Source organism: Glycine max, chromosome 2, assembly GCF_000004515.6.
Source record: "Glycine max cultivar Williams 82 chromosome 2, Glycine_max_v4.0, whole genome shotgun sequence".
Lineage (NCBI taxonomy): Eukaryota > Viridiplantae > Streptophyta > Magnoliopsida > Fabales > Fabaceae > Glycine > Glycine max.
This window is the reverse complement of record NC_016089.4, coordinates 46,660,013-46,679,526: the sequence shown is the minus strand read 5'-3', so window position 1 is coordinate 46,679,526 and position 19,514 is coordinate 46,660,013. Positions and strand designations below refer to the sequence as shown.

The window sequence follows — 19,514 nt, the reverse complement described above, 5'->3', positions numbered from 1 at the left end:
AGAAGTTTTCTGCTAATTATTTTTGGAGTGTTAGACCATCGTCTTTTTTTTTTATTAATAAATGTTAATTTTTGTGATTTTGTTACTTGAAAATTCAATCTCACAATTGTCATCTTTTCTTGTTTATGCAAGACATATTTATCAAGAAAGCTTTTAATCCTATCATTTGAGTTCATTTTTTGTGCATATATTCATTACGTAAAATGTTCTTATCAATCACAATCACAATCACACAGTACTTTCATACTAATCTATCCCCTCCGGAAAAGATTCAAGTCTTATTTTCTTTTTATGAAAAAAAATCAATTGATCAAGTAGTAAATAATCTCCGAAAGGACCGAAACCAGGCCACATTTATTTCATTCATTCATTTAGTTCAGATCCACCTTCAAGCAGCCACCTAAATGAGCAAGATACAAAATACTTGTGGGGTGGGGGGGGGGGGGGGAGGTAATATAGTAATCATCAGGCTGCATCTCCTCCCTCGTGGAGGAGTATCTGATCAAAGTGCCAAACACCTGAAAGTTCATCAAGGAAAACACATAACATGACTACCTTCCTTTGATCAGAGTAAAAACCTGGGGAGAAAAAAAGATGCGTAGCAGAATTTGAAATTCTTACCATGTCCTTTGCCAACTCTTCTGAGCTGAGCAACATACTCGGATATTCTTTTGATTGCTTCCACCTAAGAAAGAAACCATTCAACATTAGAGTTATTGAACTTCTTTGCAGTCTTTTGCCAAATGCAATTGCATAGCACACCATATGTACAACCTCTCACACTTAAAAATTGATAGTTGCAACAAGAAATTTATATTATACCTGTTCACCCAGATACTCAGTTTCCACAAAGTCAGCCAACTGCACGTCACCATTTTTTGTGGCAACCTGTCAAACAACATACATCTAGTTTAAAGTAAGGAACTTCCATTTTTAACAATATCAATGTCAACACGAACGATTCCAATGAAACAAAACACAAGCAGCCAAACCAAAACTAAGATCCAACAAAGGAGGCTTACACTGTGCAAGTTAAGGAGCTTTTCGTTCGTTAGCTTCTCTAATGAGAGAGCGAGTTCCATTGCTGAAAGAGGAAAAAAAATGATTAACTCTGACTTATAGAGAATCCAGTTGAGAATTTCAACAGGTAAAGCCTAAAGAAGCGATTTCATTTTTTTATTTTTTGCAAAAGTTGTGACTTCTTTATTTGTATTTTACCATTTTTGTAATATATAATAATTATATACTGTATTTCTAATCAGTACTATATTAATGTAACATTCAGTCACGATTTGATTTATTTTACATAACATTATATACATAATGTTAAACTAGGAATTGAAAAAAGAACTTGACCATAAGTCCCACAAAACAAAAATCACAGCTAAGTAGGTTGAGCTTCTATTTCAGAAGAATAAGAAGCGAGCAATAAAACGAGTGATTGAGTGACCGCATAAAATCATTGTTTCGTAAGAATGAAAACAGAGCAGTTTGCCTTTCTTTAGTGCTCCTTCAGTTCCTTTTCATTTAATAAGTCACTACTCATTTAACTTTTCAATTCCAATTATGAGAACTTCTGAGAGTAAATAAATAAATTGATGGTCTCACAACATTCCTTCATGTACTGCATAATTCCAAAACATTTTTGATTCATCATATGATACTAACAACTAAGAATGCCAATTCTAGAAACGATGTCAAAACTGTAAGATTTCAAAAGCTCGATCAAGTACCTTCAATAATCAAAACCACAAAGCACTATGATGCAAAAAAAACAAAAAATGATCCAGAAACCAAACACACGCATAACACTTAAGATTTAGATAAACAGAACAACACAGTAAAGGAAAATAAACCTATTTCCAATTAACACACTAAAGGGAAATTACAAGGCCAGAAACACTAACCGTGCAGCGCATCTCCCTTATCTGCATGATCAAACTCAGAAAGCGGCATCACAATTGACTGCAACTTCACTCTTCCACCACGTTTGTTCTGAAAACAAATAAATAAATAAAAAATCAGAATTCAACGTCAAAATCACTCTATAGGCAAAAAAGAAAAAAGCATCGTACGAAAAATAAGTCAAAGTCAAACACCTGATACTCCATCAATTTCTCAGCATGCTCTCTTTCTTCTTCACTCGATTCCTTAAAAAACCTTCATCAACCACACATAACCATTATTAATAACTAATAATCACTCCTAATTAGTATAAAATAAAATGATAGATTCCATCCAAAAATAACGAAACCGTTACTTACTTAGCAAGACCTCTCAGCGCAACGTTGTCCCTATCAAAGTACGCAAACATAGCATGGTAAACGTAGGAAACGTTATACTCCACACTGCATAAAAAATAATAATAATAATAATCAGATGGAGAAAAATAAGAAAATGAAATAAAACCGATGTGCGAGAGAGAGAGAGAGAGAGAGGAGCAACTTGATTTGTTCGTTAACGGCGGCTTCGGATTCGTCAACGTATTTTTGGCGGGCGAGAGAAGCTTGTGGAACGGTGGGAACGAGATCGAGCTCCTTCTTCACCTCTTCGAACGGTTCAAAGATCACGCCGGTTAGGGCGCGGTGGTTCGTGGATCCTTTCGCGGCGCGAACCACCAATCCACGAGCGGGAACCGAACGGAGAGGTTCGGAGGTAGGGCTGAAGAGGGAGAGGGACGAAGCAGAAGCGGCGGAGGCGGCGGTTCGGAGAAGCATGGTTAAATTTCGGGATTTCCACGAAACAATGGATTTGAAGAAAAAACAGAGGAAATGAACGGAAAGGTGACAGTGTGGGTGTGGATAAAGATGGGTATTTTTTTTTTTGGGACTAAAAGGAGGGGTTGGTGATGTGAGAGCCGTTGGATGGAGTGAAACGTGGAGGGTTGAGATGTAAAGGTGTGGCTGGGCGCGTGGCGTGCTCGTGGTCTAGCTTGTTATCATTGTTGTGCTGTCCTTGTCCCTTCAAATGTCTAGAATCCTTTATCTTTGAAATTATTCTTTTCTGGTTCCAATTACAGTACTTTAAGTGGAGCCTTTTTGTTCGGTTTCCTTTTTCTAGTTGTATATATCCCCATAAGAGGACGAAAAGGCATGTATATCAAAATAATGAATCAAGTGCGAATTAATATAAAAGAGGTTTCTTTATTATAATTTGTCAAATCCTTAGTACACTCATCAAGGAAGTAAAATATGAAAAGTTTTTATTGGAAGACGCATAAATGCACTTGCTTGTGATTTTAATCCACCTCAGAGTAAGTATGATCACATTCTCCATAAATGCAAATAACAACTCCATCTCATTAGCCACTCTTTTATGAGTTTTGTTGGAAGACAAGAGAATAAAGTCACTTATCTTATTTAGGGCGTTTATATTTTTCACCCGTTCTCAGGTATTTGAGCATATTTCTCTTAATATTGATTATATTATTATTAATTAAATGAGTTTTTTTAAGGAAATTAATGAAATCAGTTAAGTACGTTGCAGTAAAATAATGCGCTTCCACATTATTTCTAATAACTTTTTTTTAATTCTTTAACCGGTGCTTAAAACCTTTATAATTTAAAGTAAAACCTTCATAATTTAAAAAAGAGAGATTTGTTAAGGACCACATTAATGAATTATAATTTTAAATTTACTATTTACTGAAAAAATTGAACATGTAATTTATTAGCTTAAATTAATCTATAGGTGTTCTAGTATAGGTCGTTCCAGGATTAGGAGATATAGGCCCGAAGCATTTAAGTGTATATGTATAATATGGCTAATCTTAGATTAAATATTGGGTTATATCCACCCTTGATGCGTACCATTGAGCTTTGTTATTCTTGGGTTTTGGTCTTTGTACTGTAATCTAGTCATTATTCTAAGATATTGGAGCACGCACGGGACAAATTTATTGTAGGGGGTTGTTTTAAAAATAATTTATCAAATAGGGTCTATTTTAAAACAAATTGTAAGGGGGTCTGTTATTTACGTGAGTATCGCCATTGTTATTTGCGTGAAGCTTGTAACGCCACTGACAATGGCGGGAACGGCGATGCCGCCATTGGCAGCAGCGGGACGAGGTCTGACTAGGAGAGATGAAGAAGCTCATACCGCCATTCGTATTAGCGGGACAAGGCTGAGGAGAGAGACCCGTCATTGGCACTGGCGGGACATACCAACGTGGGCAGTCCCGCCAATGGGTCCTGCGGCACACTACCATGAGAGTTATATATTTTATTAAAGTAATTGAGTTATTCGAGTTTTGTTTTTAAAATAAAATCAAATATGTTTATTAAACTAATTGGTCATTCATTTTCATAATCCAATAAAGGTTTAAAAAAATATTTTTATAATTATTGTTTAATTTTAAAAAAATTATATCTGTAATTTATTTACATCTAGTAAAATAAAATAATATTAAAAATAAATATATTTCCTATTATATTTTATACTTCCTCAATAAGATGTTTAATTTCAATGTTATTTTATAACACTGAAATTTTTATTTATTTATAATTTTAAAATTTTATTAGTTTAAAAATATCCGTATAGTAAACGAAAGTTTGCTAATATTATATAATTTAATTATCTCTTAAAATGTTTTCTAAGCTCAGGAGATCCTTCCTGAGATCTTCCAGACCCAGAGAAACATGCCCCATTTTGTTTAGTATTTCAACTTTATCTCGTTTGGAAGGATCCCCCATTTTAAAATATCATAAATGATGTTTTTTTTTAATGTAGGTTTGCTCCCTTCAAGTCTATCTGCTTGGAAGCTGTTGTAGGACTTGATGTCATGCACAATTATGTGTCTCTTTAAAAGTTTTTTTTAGTATTTTATTCCTTTAATTTACTTATTATTCCCAGTGTTCAGATTAAAAAATCTAGTATTGTGAGGCCAGAGAGGTTGAAAAGATGGCCATTGAGAATTTGGGATGCCAAAATAAAAATATCTGCGAAGCTGCTAAGCTAAAGACAAATAAAACTCAAAAACTTCTCGATAGAGAAATTATTTAACTTAAACATGAAATTATTCCACTGAAATGTGCCGCAGGACCCATTGGCGGGACTGCCCACGTTGGCATGTCCCGCCAGTGCCAATAGCGGGTCTCTCTCCTCAGCCTTGTCCCACCAGTACGAATGGCGGTATAGGCTTCTTCATCTCTCCCGTTCCGCTGCTGCCAATGGCGGCATCGCCGTTGGCGTTACAAGCTTCATGCCAGTAACAATGGCGGCACCCACGTAAATAACAGACCCCCCTTGCAATTTGTTTTAAAACAGACCATATTTGATAAATTGTTTTTAAAATAACCCCCCTATAGTAAATTTGCCGCACCCAAGGTAGTTACAGTAAATCCAAGATTCGTGACCCTGCAATGGGGGCCACAAAGTAAGAGAAAGTGGTTGGTTCGATCATGGTCGGGCAATAGGCTTGGTTGACGGACAATTGATAGGCACATATTTCCTTAATCCAAGAGTGCGTTAGATGGAAAATACTGGTATGTTTAGATGAGAAAATTTTAAATGTTGAAAGATAAAATTGTGTTTGGATAAAATAATAAAATTGTGAGGATAAAACAATAAAATTGTGAGGATAAAACAAAATGAATGCAAGAGAAGATAAAATATAGTTGATGTGCTCCGAAGAGAAGGATGTCACATGGGGAATCGTAAGGGAACTGAAAAATGGTGGCGGCGTACACCACCACACTCGACCACAACATTCATGGCGCAAGGCATAACCTAAGCCCTTCGCGCCAACAAGCACCTCAAAAAGGATCACCAGCATGAGAGAAGAGTCGCAAGTTCGAGAACGAGATTTCAAAAATTTTTAGATGAAAGAAAGAAGGAAGCTTATAAAGAAAATACGCAAATATTTTTGGAAGGTTCTTTTATCAAGAAGAGAATTTTAATTTTTCACCTTTTTAAAAGGAAATTAAAATTCAACATTTTTAGTTCTTTAAAATTCTATTTTGAAATTTTAAAAATTTAAATTCTTCATAAAAAAATCCAAATAATAAATTTTAGATTTAAAAAAAAATAAATTATCTGATAAATTATTTTTCTTAGTTAAAATTCTTTGTTCAAACGCAGTCTAAAGAAATTCATAAATTGATCCACAATGCAGGGACAAGTATCAATTTTTTTTATAATTTTTAGTTAAGTTTTTGAACTTTTTTACAATTGAATTTATTATTTATCTAGGTCCTTCAAATTTTTTTTAAAGTGTCCGTAAAATTTTATTTATTTTTTATTTAAATTTTAATATGAATCTAATTAAAAAATAAATACAATTTCAAGGATTCAGTTATAATTGTATTCATGCTAAATCAAACACAAAAGTTCCTGTGGAAGGTTGAGATCACATCAAGTTTAGTGTGGCCAACTTTTCATATTTTCTTTAACTTTTCCCTAGTGTCCATACTTGGATGACTTCCATGCTTCTTCATCTGGACTTCCATGCTTTCAAAGGTTTTCAAATCTCTCCCAAGATTCTCATGTATTAAAGCTCTCATCCCAAAAGACCGCAAAATAGTTTCATTGTCACTAAAAACACATAAAAGGTGTAACAAAGTTCTAGAAAGAAAAATCTAAGAAATGTGTACAAAACTAAACTTAAACCACTAGAAAATGCATCAAGCTAGTAACGAAAAAACATATTTTTTTAAGGAATGTAAAACATGTTATGAGATGCAATCATTTTTTGTCTAAATCCTTCATATGAGTAACAAAAATTTTCTTTCAAATATTTAATACAATTGTATACTCATAACTCAAACTCGAAATTTCTGATTAAACTATAACAACCCCAAATTAATTCACACATTTGGTGGTTATGAGATGCAATCTATGATAATTTTTTTACTTGTTTCCCTATTTATTATATTCAAAATTTTATTTTTTTCTTATGCTCACTTTATATAAATCTTGGTGGAATTTAATGTAAAATGATATACTATATGTATTTTTTGATAATTAGAGAATCATGTTGAACATTTTAATAATAAACTAATAAGTTGAAGAAAAAAAAGACAAGTATTTGTTTCAATGGTACTTTATTTTCAAAAATTACATTCTCAAAAATATTATTACTTGGAATGTTATTGTGATTTAAAAGTTTATTTGGTTAGATTTTAAAATTCTAAAGAATATTTTAAAATGATTTTAAAATAAAAATAAGAATTGAAATAGAAGTTATAAGTGGGTTAAAAATAACTTCTAATATTGTGATTAGAATACAACTTTATTCTCATAAAAATAAAGTAAATATTATAATTACTTTATTGAGAATGAATAATACAAAGCTATACTTTTAAAATTTTAAACAAACATAAAAATCCTATATTCTCTAAGTTCTAATTCTAGGAATGAGTTTTTAATATGTGAAATAAGCACACTCCAAAAATTTAATTTGGTCTATTTTTCTCTTATACATTTGATTTGACTATTCCTAACTATGTCTTCTAGAGTTCTAGTGTTAGAAATGCCTTGCACTGTCTTCTTTTTTCTTCCATTGCAATATGATAAAGTAGCTTCAGAGGGAAAACCAAGAAAGAAAGAAAAATGTGAAATTGCTAATAATAACAGATAAACGTGAAATTATTTATTAGAAACGATGCTTATCCGGATCAGTGTCACGACAAAAGCTAAAACCAGAAAATATTAGAAAGCAATCAAATCATCACATTATTAAATTACTAACTATTAATGCATAGCACTGTCAATGAGATGTGTGAGATAAGGGAGAAGTTATCCTTTATTTTTTTTTATTTCTTTTATCATTATATTCTGGGAAAATAAACAATACTCTTCGTTATTGTTTTCCGATCCATTCATTTATTTCTTTGAAATTAGAAGAAATATTGAGAGTAAAAATGTCAAGTCGCCAGATAAGGTTGCTATTCGCATATGTAATGACTAATGAGTAAAGTATATTTTAGTCCCCATAAAAAAAAAAAAAACTATCATTTAGTTTATAAATTTGTGAGATACTCTTGGAAAAGTCACCTAAAATTATAGTCATCAGATAAAAAGAGTTATTAAAAATTTTCACATGATGAGTAACTGTGCACAAAAAAAGACATTAAAATCCTATATCTACTAAAAATAATATCAAGATAAATTATACAGAAATAATTCTTATAGCATAAATGAGTTAGGTCATAACTAATTTTCTGATCGACTGTGATTTCATTCCCTATTATTTGTAACTAATTATGATCGTAGTCTTCAAATTTTATAATTTATTAACATTATAGTCTTTAACGAAACTAGTGACAAAAGACTAATATGATTTGCAAATTTCATTTCAGAAATTGACTTAACTTTTTTCTATTTCAGAAATTGTTATAACATTTTATAATTTCAGCAACTAATTTATTCCATATGAAACCGATACTGAAAATGATGATCATGTATTTTTTTCTTTCTTTCATGGTAGCATATAATGATGTGTTTTTAGTTTTACTTCAACTTTTCAGTAAGTAAGGATTGTCGAGAAGGATCTCATATTTTGTTCAGAACATCTTTTCATTAGGCTGGACCAAACGAACCCAAGAGATGTTTGATTGGCACTAAGATACAACCCAATACTTTTATTGGGCTTCTTGTTGAACGAGGAGGAACCAAGAGGACTGTGGTATATTGTTAAAGTTTATATATATATATATATATATATATATATAAATTTTTAGTCTTTAGTAATTTTTTTATTTTATTTTGAGTTTTTAATAAAATAATAATTTTATTTTTAATTTTTGATATTTTGTTTTATTCTTTAATAAATTAAGGAATTTTATGTTTCTTTTTTTTATAAATTATCAAATTTTATTTTAATCTCGATTAACAACAAATAATTTTTTTTACTAGAGAATAAATATAAAATTTATTAATTTATTAGAGAAAAAAGTATCAAAGAAAAAAATATTTTTTTATTAAAGATTAAATACAGAACAAAAAAAATTTAAAGAACAAATACAAAAATTAAATATTTATTTGACATAAAAATATATTTAATTCTGCCTTAGTTGTTAATATTTGTTACATATATAAAACTATAGAAAGCATCAACAAAGCTCAAAGGATAGATATTGGATTTGTTGGGACCTGGAAACTTCTTTTCTGAATTTTCATACACAAGTAACACGACTATATCATTATATCAAATAAATTAATTAGTTATCGAAGGGTTTACTTGTATTTATGTTTTTCTTTCTGTTTTCACTTTTTAATTGTTACATTGTTTTCAACCTTTTTTTATTATATTTTTTAAATATTTATACATGAATCAGAAAAAACAAAAAAAAATATTTCTAGTGTTTCCTTCTTATAAAAATATTTAAAAACAGGAAATGGATAAAAAAACAAAGCAATAGTTTTATAATTAAAAAGTGAAAATAGAAAATAAAAAAAAGTAAACAAAAGTGCAATATAAACTACTGTAAAAATCAAATTGAATTATTGAAAGTTGAATGTCCATTAAGCTAAAAATTAAAATATTTATTAAATTAAATTTGATTTCAAATGCAATTTCAAAATAAATTAATTTAAATCTAAAAGGAGTTTATATGTAATTTATTATCATACCACTTCTATTTATACAAATAAATCTCTACAAAATCAGTATACAGATTCATTTTTCCCTAATCTTTTTTTAAAAAAATTAATTAATTTAGTGAATTCGAACACATTTTTTCTCCTATTATATGTTATCTTATATTCTTTATGTATTATCTTAACAAATAATTAAGTTCTATGAAATCCAACAAAAAAGGTCACTTAAATAATAAATAAAAATATAAGATAGAAAATGACAAGTATGTTTATAAATATTTGTTGTATTCCCTCCAACATAATGAGAATGCATTATTAATATTTTTTTAGTAAAAGGTTTGCACTTTTAACTTCTTAAATAGTGTATTTTAGTCTCCTCAAAAATAAAATAAAATAGTAGAGTAGTATTTTAGGAGCATTTGAGTATGCGTGGCATGACATTTAAATTACTCTATTCTCTATATAAGATTTTCATCGATCTAACTTATAATAAAACTGATGGTTGTCTTGAGAGAAAAAAACTTATACACCACTGATAGTTTAACTTAACCAAACACACTCCCTTTATGTGTTAATATTCTCCTTTAGAATTATTCTTGAAAATTAAAAAAACATGCATCTCGAAAATGAATCTTCATGGAAACGATGCTCATTTAATGTTGCGTTGAAGGTCTCATGTTTTTCCTTCTAACGTGGTGAGATGTCTGTTTCTTCAACCATATTTTATTGTCTTCAAAGTTTGAGATATCAGAGAAACCAAACGACAGGTTTCTCAGCTTCAGCTTCCATGGTCTCACCTTCCGAGAGGGGTTGGAGTTCTAAATTTAGACCCTACCTGTTACCATTGCTTTCAATAGAGGCGTTGATCAAAATAAGTCCCGTCAAACTGAATCTTCTTTGAATAACTTTTCTTTTTTAACAAAAAAATGGGTTTTTATTTTTTATTTTCTACAAAGATTTTTATATGACTTTAATCATTATTTTTATTTATAGTAAAGTGTGTAAAATATTTAGGAATTAAATAAAGATGAGGACATAATTGTAAAGATAGTAATTAACATTAACGTGAATTTCTAAGTGAACAAATAAATAGAAACGGGTTCTTGCTAAGTGCCAACTTACGACACTAATTAAAAAATAAATAATACATTTTTAATTAAAAATCACATTCAGATATATTAAAGATCCAAATCTATTAAAAATAGGGATTCAGATCACTTTTAAATTAATAACCATTAATCGAAACTATTCACCCCAATGCGTCCATGAAATCAGAACTGGGATCCATGTTGACTAGTGCATGTAATAAAAAAATTAGTTTAATTAACAACTCATCCATTAGTTTGATCTGTAGACAAATAAATCCAGTCAATCATCATCTTATTAGGCGTCTTAATTTTATGTTAGTTCACAAATTTTTTATACTCCTCCTGATTCTCTCAGTGACTTGTTTATTTAATGAAGTGATATGCACTTTTGCAGTAAAAAAATAGATTTGGTTCTTTATGTTAAAGAAAAACACAAATTTAATGATTTTATCATACAAGACCATAATTTATTGCAGAATTTACACGTAGTATTTAGTATAAGTTGTATTTTCCTTTTTATAATAATATGGCCATTTTACATGCATTTAATATATAATATATTATGAAAAATATTAAAAACACACTCTTTAATACATTATTTTGAACACACTTCTTTTTATTAATTGAAATTTATTAGAAATACACTCCTCATACCAATTATAATAGTACTTTTGTTTTTGCTAATAGTAAGTGTAACTATCTCTGTTTTCTTTTATATGAAAAATATTATTTTTCTCCCAAATTTAAATAAAATTTAATTATTTTTGTCTTATTTAATAAAATTATGTTTAAAATTTCCTTTATTTAATAAAAAAAATTATGTTTAATATCAAATTCTAATGAAGAATAATATAAAAAAAGTTTCTTTTTGAATGAAATAAATTATCTTCCTTAATAAGTGTGAAATTAGTTTTTTTTATGAAATAGAAAAGAGAAAGTATTTATTAATGTTTGATATTTTCATGACTTTTATTTTTTAAAATACATCTATTTTTTAAGAAAATAATAATATTTATTATTCTTTTGGTTTCATTATAATTATTGTGTAAGAATTTTTTCTCCTTTGATATAGTTGTCATTTTAATTTTTCAATATAATTTTAATTATTTTTTTCACTTATATTTCTTATATATTAATAATAAATTACAAAATCTATAGAAAATAAATATATAAAGTTAATTTTATAAAATTATTAATATTTTTATTTATTTGTATTTTTTTTACACTTTTAAAGATTAAATTTTATATGTTTCTCAATGTATTTTTTAGTCAATTATACATTCAAAAACAAAAATAACTATTTATCCAATAATCTAAGATAATTATTATGTTAGGAGGACAAGTTAATATTCTTTAATCAAGTATCCAAAATTTAATAAAATTTCATTCACTTGTTCCAATCAATTCAAAGGTAGTCTTACACATTAATTTTGAAAACAAAGACGTATAGGAGACCGACTTGCCATGAAAGAAGAGCTGTTTTATATGACAAGGAAGCTTTGAATCATGTGAGGCAATTAATGCAAGGAAAGCTTAGGGTTTCTACCACACTAGCTACAACTCGTACAAGTTTCAATAGTAATCTCCATGAAAACGAGTTTCATTTATAATAATCCCTACAACTTAATTGAATGTCAGGAATCTCATTAATAGCTTGGTGGTGGGTTCTGTGTTTTCTTTGCTTTTCAACAAACATTATTGCTATAGTATATACCATGGCATTCACATTTCTGTCATTTGGGTTAGGTCATAAAATATTAATAATTTTTGGTTTCTTAGAATTGATTAATTGATATCCAAACAAACTGACCTATAGTTATATAATACAAATGCCACAGACACACAGCAAGCAATGAGATGGGCAAGGTATCTTGGTGATGAAATTACGTATATTATTAGTACATACCAATCTGTATATCCTATGGCTCTTGTAGAAAAGATAAGCAAGAGTTATTCACCGTATATTGATACACATATAAATAGCTAGGAAGGTTAATTAATGAGAGCGAAATTCTAAATATGGTGCTTAAGTAAAGAATGAAATAGTCAAAATGGAGTGACTACAGTTTGCATTCTATCATTTGCAAAAGAGAAAAAAAAAAAAAATCTCTTTTTGGGATGAAAAAATATGCCATGCATGTCAGTGGTTAAAAAAAGAAACAGAAGATTAGAAAGGGTCTGAAGCTTTACAATGAGGCCGCAGATGCTGCTTAGCTAGCTTCTACATTCAATTGCGATTAATTAACTTAATCCAACACATCAATTTGTGACCGATGCATATTCAATTTTTAATATTAGTTTGTAACGATAACGGCTCACGAGACGAATCTCTTCCATTTGGCATGTGATCAGAAAAAAATTGTTATATCATGGTTGCTGATATATATCTTTCTTTGTTAGAGTTTTCTTAATATGGGGGATCTAATACCACCTTATTCAAAGTTGTCCATTTGACCGGAGAAGATGAAGTAAACGTTCTATTCATTGATCGGTCTAAGTATCATAACTATATGATAAGCTGATTTGGGTTCCATAGAAGAGGAAAACAAAATCAACACCATACCATGATATATAACCTTTATGAAGGGGATTTTCTTCCTCGCATGCACTGACATATTTCCTCACACCCATGTAAGTATTGAACATGTGACAATGTCCTAATTAACTGAATTAATAAGTTATTATATTAAAAAATAATTAATATAATTATATTTATCACTAAAATTTATAATATATATTTAATATACATATAAATTTACATAATTAATTTTGATCTAATAGTGTATTTTTTTATATATAATTTTTTTATCAAACATATGATTTTTATTTAGACCTATGATTTTTATTTAAAATTTATATATGTAAAAAAATATATTATTAGATCAAAATTAATTGTTACAAAATTTATATGTATATTAAATATATATTAAAATTTTTAGTATTATATATAATAATATTAATTATTTTTTAACATAATTGATCTATTAACTCAGTTAATTAAAATATCTACTAATAAAGATCACATGTTCAATTTTAAATTATTTCATTAAACATATTTTTAACATATGACTAATCCATAAATCTCATACGGATTACCAATTTGTATAGACTATATATAAAAATAATGTTGAAATTAAAGAAAAAATAAATTGTATATTGGAGAAATATTGAGTGCAGGAAAATACATGCATGAACACTAGTTTTGAGGAAAGAAACAATCTCATTTTTTTTAATGTTAGAAAAAAAAATCTAAATCTAACCAAATAAAAACATTGTCTTTTAGTTCAAGAAGAGCCAGCTCGATCTCGTTAATTTAATATAATTTTTTTACACTATTCACCGAAAAGAAACTATAAATAAATATAACTTTAAAATAATTATTATAAAAATTAATGATAAACAATAATTTTGTAATGAATAATTAGTATTTTTTTTACAGTATTTGCGCCTAAACTATTTTTCATTAGGCATATATGTATATGTGCAGTATAGATATAAAAATAATTGGCTCTGACAAGTCTTATAAGATTTTGGGCGTGATAATTATAAGTTCAGCTATAAAAGGTCACCTTAATTTACTATATAATGAAATGAAACATTTCTTTATAACTAAAAGATGATGCTGACCAGCTAGCTGATCATGAGCTAATCAACGCATTCAGTCAAACTATAATCTTAGGAGAGATTGATATATAAGGAAACATTGATCAGTATGAGACGGTTTCTGTCAAATTTTATTTTACAATTTTTTTCTGATATTTATTTAAAAAAATATATTGATGATCAGTGTTGCTATTTGTGCATTTGGTGTGGCTGCCAGTGAATTGATAACGTACGTGTGTGCATTCACGTGAATCAGTGAATGCTTTTATATGTCATAAGCATGTGTTGAAGCTTCACATACCTTAGTAACGACCGGGGTGCTTTCAACTAAACAAGGTACTTGGCTGTCACAATCTATAACTTTTATTGGCAGCTTCTCAATGATAATTGTTATTTTTATTTCCTCTATCCCCTTGGGATCCAAATCAGCTTACCATATAGTGTCAATTTTGTTTTCCTCTTCTACAACTATATTGCTAACTTGGCATTCACAATATCGACAGCTTAATTTCCATTTATGTATGACAGAAAAAGGGTTATTTATGATTATATATAGAAAATATAAAATAATTTTATATAATCATTAAATTATAATTTATTATATATGATAAATTTGTTAATTTTTATAATAATTAACTTTAAAAACATTTAAAAGTACCTGCTTTATATTGATCATACCTGTTTTATATTGTGATCAAGTGTATAATCATTAAACTCTTGATGTATATGCTATTAAGCAAGGAAAATAATACTTAAATGTTGGATAATAATGATGAAGTTTATCAGCAGTAAGATAATTAACATAATATACAGGGTGATACTAATCATAGCTTTCCTTGTTCCTGGTACATCTAAAACTCTCTTAATAGTTAATCATCTGTTCAGTCATCTATATAGTTATATATATCCCCACAAGTGCATAAAAGTGGAGAGCTTAATTTGCTAAATGGATTAAAATAATATCAATATAATTTCGTCATGTCAACTTCTTATATCTGAATAGGTAAGCAGTGACAGAGTAAGACACGATTTCATTAAAGTGAATTAATTTTTCAAGTGAATAAATAAGAATATATATATTTAAAGTAAATTTACTTTTAAAGGAATTTTTTAGGCAAAATAAGATAATGACAATTCTCAAGTCACTTACTCTCTCAGCTATGACCTAATAACAATATAGAGACTTGAACCTATTGGACCCTGTCAATTTCAGCAATAAGTCAATATGTGATACAACTTTGCTTCCGTGAAGCAGAAATTTTTTCTTACTTTGACTCTCAATGAAGCAACACAGAAGCATAAAAGTTTGGATAATGTCTTGATTTATTTTATCATGAATATATTATTTTTCTTTATTGTGCCAATATTTATTTTTAGTTTTCTATTGTGCTTCTCTATTTAAATGGAATATTTTTGTTTGGGTATAAAATGTTTAAAACATTTACTTTTATCAGCCTATGTAACCTTTACACTCACAAGTCCGAATTTCAAGTTACATTTAACCACAAGGCCTGAGATCCTAATTCCTAAACAGAGCTAAGACCAGGGCATAATATGCCAAAGTAATTTTTTATTTCAATTTCAATTCTAGATGTGGCAATTAAACAAAGCAATGCGTACAAAAAAGGGAAGAAAAAGAGAGCTAAATAACTTAATCTATTAATTTGTTAATAAATGTTTTTAGTAGTTAAATGTAATTAATACTACTTTTATGCTAGAGTAAGATAACAGTGTTTTCTAACTCTCACCTGGTTAAAGCTGTGTGACTGTAACTAATCCAAATAAAAATAGATTGTTTACACTCATGATGATGTAATCACATCGAAATCTTAATGTAAGAAACCTTTTAATGCTAATACCGCAGCAGAATTAGTTTGCAGGCGGCTACCCTCATCTGCTGTAATCCATTATAAATACACAATAATGCTTCTTAGTCTCATTATGTGCAACTCTTTGATTTGTATTCTATCAACTTCCTCTGTTTTAAGTTCACTCCTTTTCTCCTCTTAGTCCCAAACATAACCGTTCTTTTTTCTTTGTTTCCAAAAAAGTAAAAATGGGTGGAAATTCCCCTTGTGCCTCATGCAAATTGCTGAGGCGTCGGTGCACAAAAGACTGCATCTTCGCTCCTTATTTTCCTTCTGATGACCCCCAAAAGTTTGCTATAGTTCACAAGGTTTTTGGTGCTAGCAATGTTAGCAAAATGTTACAGGTACTTTTCTCTTACTCTTTCTATTTGCCTTATTTTGATGATAAATAATAAAAAAAAAACCTTTTGTGGTTAGTTAGTTATTTGATCAATTTCAAAATCAAAGAAGTTAGGAGGTGGGAGATTGAGGTAACTCTTTCAGATAGTATTTGTTAATGGGCCTGTTTGAATAAACTTATTCAGAAGAATTTTTAGAAAAATAAAATAAGATTTTTTTTAAATGAACTACTTCATAAGCTAAAACTAGCTTATGCATAAATTAAAAATAATCTTTCAGAAAAATTATGAGAGAATTTCTTCAAATTTTCTTATGCATAGGCTTTTAAGTAGTGATTCTTTTAGTGGATTGAGGGCTCCAAATGGTTGTTTCTTATGCAATGATTCATTCAGGAACTTCCAGTTCACCAGAGAGCAGATGCAGTGAGCAGTCTAGTGTATGAGGCAAATGCAAGAGTGAGGGACCCTGTGTATGGTTGTGTTGGAGCAATATCCTACTTGCAAAATCAAGTTTCTGAGCTTCAAATGCAGCTTGCAGTTGCTCAAGCAGAGATACTCTGCATCCAGATGGAACATGAGCCAGTGATGCCAGCAGCCTCAGGAATTGATCTAGACTACAAGTCTTACTTTCTCCAAAATGACCTCTCTCAGTTTCTTGGCTTTGACACTTCTAGCAATGTAATGCAGCAATTTTGCCCATGACATAGTTTCTTGAATGAAAATTGAGATACCCAAGGGATTTCTAAGGTTGACCCTAGCAGTGGCACTTGATTAAGTAAACAAGTAATTAAGGTGTTTGTATGTTAATGCAACCGGTGAGGACAAATACTTATGGTCCTAACTAATGTTTATACAATAATATTTAAATTTTACAACTTACAAGAAAATATCAATAATAATTGATTATATATTGTATGAGGAAGATTAGTGAAGACATGATCCATGATCATTTGATAATTTTTTAACAAGGACAAATTTAGTAACGGTTTTAGAAAGTTACAAACATTCTCATAACTATAAAAAATGGCTATCTCACCATCAGGAAAAAAAATTTACATATCTAATGAACATCAAAACATTTTGTTTTTCTAAAATATAAGCATTCTTGTTTCTTTAGCTAGAATTTTTTTATGTTGTGATGGCAATAGAGTTAGAACTTTAAATCTTATGCAAGTTATTCAAACCTTTTATCATCAAACCATTCATAAGCATAAAAAACTAAATTATGAATATTAACAATTTTTACTTATGCGTGTATTAACAATAAATATCTGTTTGGATTTTAAATTTTAACTAAAAAAGAGTTTGGATGTTAAATATTTTGTATCTTTGGGCCTTAGGGCCCGATACTTGTGAAACAGAGAACATTGGATGTGGTTGTTGAAAAAGAGAGGAGGATGAGGTACTTTTGATTTTAAAGAACGAAGTGCCTAGTTGATGTCATTCGGGCACTTAGCAATTATTTTTTTTTTACGATGTTGGATAACATCAGTTAACAACAAAGAAACTAAGTGCATGTTTGAAATGATATCATGTGACCATGTTTAACACGATAATCACGTCAAATTCATTAAAATAACATAGAAGTTAAAATAAAATGCATCTAAAAGACGTGAATCTGTGGGACATGACATCAAAGCAAAGAAGCCATAAATTAATTGATGATTTACATATTTAGGAATTATTTTGATATTTTTTTTTTAATTTCATGGATCAATTTTTTTGATTATCAGAATTTTCAGGACTAACTTAATTGATAACTTAATATTTTTAATGATTAATTTGTCATTTTTTTAATTTCATAAACCTAAATTAGTTATTCACTCATCAATTGCTACTTCTTTTTCTCTCTTTAATCATTTGATTTTATTTCTCTCTCACATATAACATTTCCTAATATATTAACAAAAGTAAAAACTCATGATAAATTACATGAATAAAGATGCGAACGTCATGAATAAAGAAAATGTACGACGTACAATGCCTTTACATTGTTTATTAGAAGTTAGATATCATGCATTTAGCCCTCACCTTTCTCTTAACTTTGCCGTACCATTTAGGTAAACTTGTGACCATAAGGAACACCAGAAATCACAGGGACAGTGGAAGCTGACGCGAACTTCGTATTCCAAAAGAGAGGAAAAGAGAAAATCGAACTAACCCTATATAAACGTGTCTAAATTAACCATTACTTGATTAAAAAACGCATGCTTGGTTCAATGATTGAGCCAGTGATTAAAACAAATTATTCTGGCTGAAACACGTTTTTAAGAGACAAGAATTTTCAATTAAAATCTGTTGGTTTTGGGACCCTTAAGCATCTTAATTAAGATTCAATTATTTGTGATGTATGTGAAAAAAATACTCATGCATGCATGAAAGAGCTTAGTTTCCACACCAAAAAAGTGAATTTATTTTAAATACATATATAATGTAAAAAATACTGTTATTTAGTTTTTTGTTTTTAAAAAATATATTTAAAATAATTTTTAATTAGTTAATAATATAAATTTTTTACACTTACACTATGAAAATTAATTTTTTTTTTACATGAAGCCTCACAATGCAATGAGAAAAAATGCGTCAATATGAAATTTAGAATACAGTAGATGACAAATATGCGTCAATATGAAATTCTGCCTCTTTGTGGAGACATAGAAAGTGATAGTGGGAACCACATTTATATTTTGAGGGCTCGAGGACAATACTTCCAAAATAAGTTTTGTTTTGGAATTCGAATTCCACTAACCCACCCTCCATAGTTCCCTTCTATTTGACTTTGTTTAATTTTATTCGTTCAGTAAATTTAAGTCAAAGTATGATTTTCTGGCCCTTTGCTTCAACACCAAACAAATTAACATTATGCTGTCTGTTAAAAAAAATAAACTAACGTTATGCTAAAAAAGGCTACACTATATTGAACTTGAAGCTATCCATATATCATTTTTTTTGCGTGCCGCCATAATGTATACAAACAAAACCGTTTTGATGCAAATTCAAAGGTTTAAAATTGTGCAGCTTGGAGCGTTGAACCTCATAGTTACTATTTTCTAGTTTTTGGAAAACCATTGTCAATTTAG

At 29.1% G+C, this 19,514-nt stretch overlaps 2 protein-coding genes across 3 annotated transcripts; one reads left to right on the top strand and one right to left on the bottom strand.

Moving 5' to 3' along the window:
• Positions 1 to 327: 327 nt before the first annotated feature.
• On the bottom strand, positions 328 to 2,816 carry FER2-1 (ferritin). Of its 2 annotated transcripts, NM_001354910.1 has the most exons (8): positions 2,446 to 2,804; positions 2,265 to 2,348; positions 2,100 to 2,160; positions 1,908 to 1,995; positions 1,023 to 1,084; positions 823 to 888; positions 622 to 685; positions 328 to 518 (listed from the first exon to the last, which is right to left on the bottom strand). In NM_001354910.1, the coding sequence occupies exons 1-8, from the start codon at positions 2,715 to 2,717 to the stop codon at positions 466 to 468; spliced, it is 750 nt and encodes a 249-aa protein (NP_001341839.1). In that variant the 5' UTR covers positions 2,718 to 2,804; the 3' UTR covers positions 328 to 465. The 2 variants fall into 2 exon arrangements, with proteins under 2 accessions (NP_001341839.1, XP_006575550.1); XM_006575487.4 differs by having other exon boundaries at positions 470 to 685; positions 2,446 to 2,816.
• Positions 2,817 to 16,196: 13,380 nt separating this feature from the next.
• LBD9 (LBD domain-containing transcription factor) lies at positions 16,197 to 17,175 on the top strand. Its single transcript, NM_001353963.1, has 2 exons — positions 16,197 to 16,440; positions 16,828 to 17,175. The coding sequence occupies exons 1-2, from the start codon at positions 16,285 to 16,287 to the stop codon at positions 17,134 to 17,136; spliced, it is 465 nt and encodes a 154-aa protein (NP_001340892.1). The 5' UTR covers positions 16,197 to 16,284; the 3' UTR covers positions 17,137 to 17,175.
• Positions 17,176 to 19,514: the final 2,339 nt, after the last annotated feature.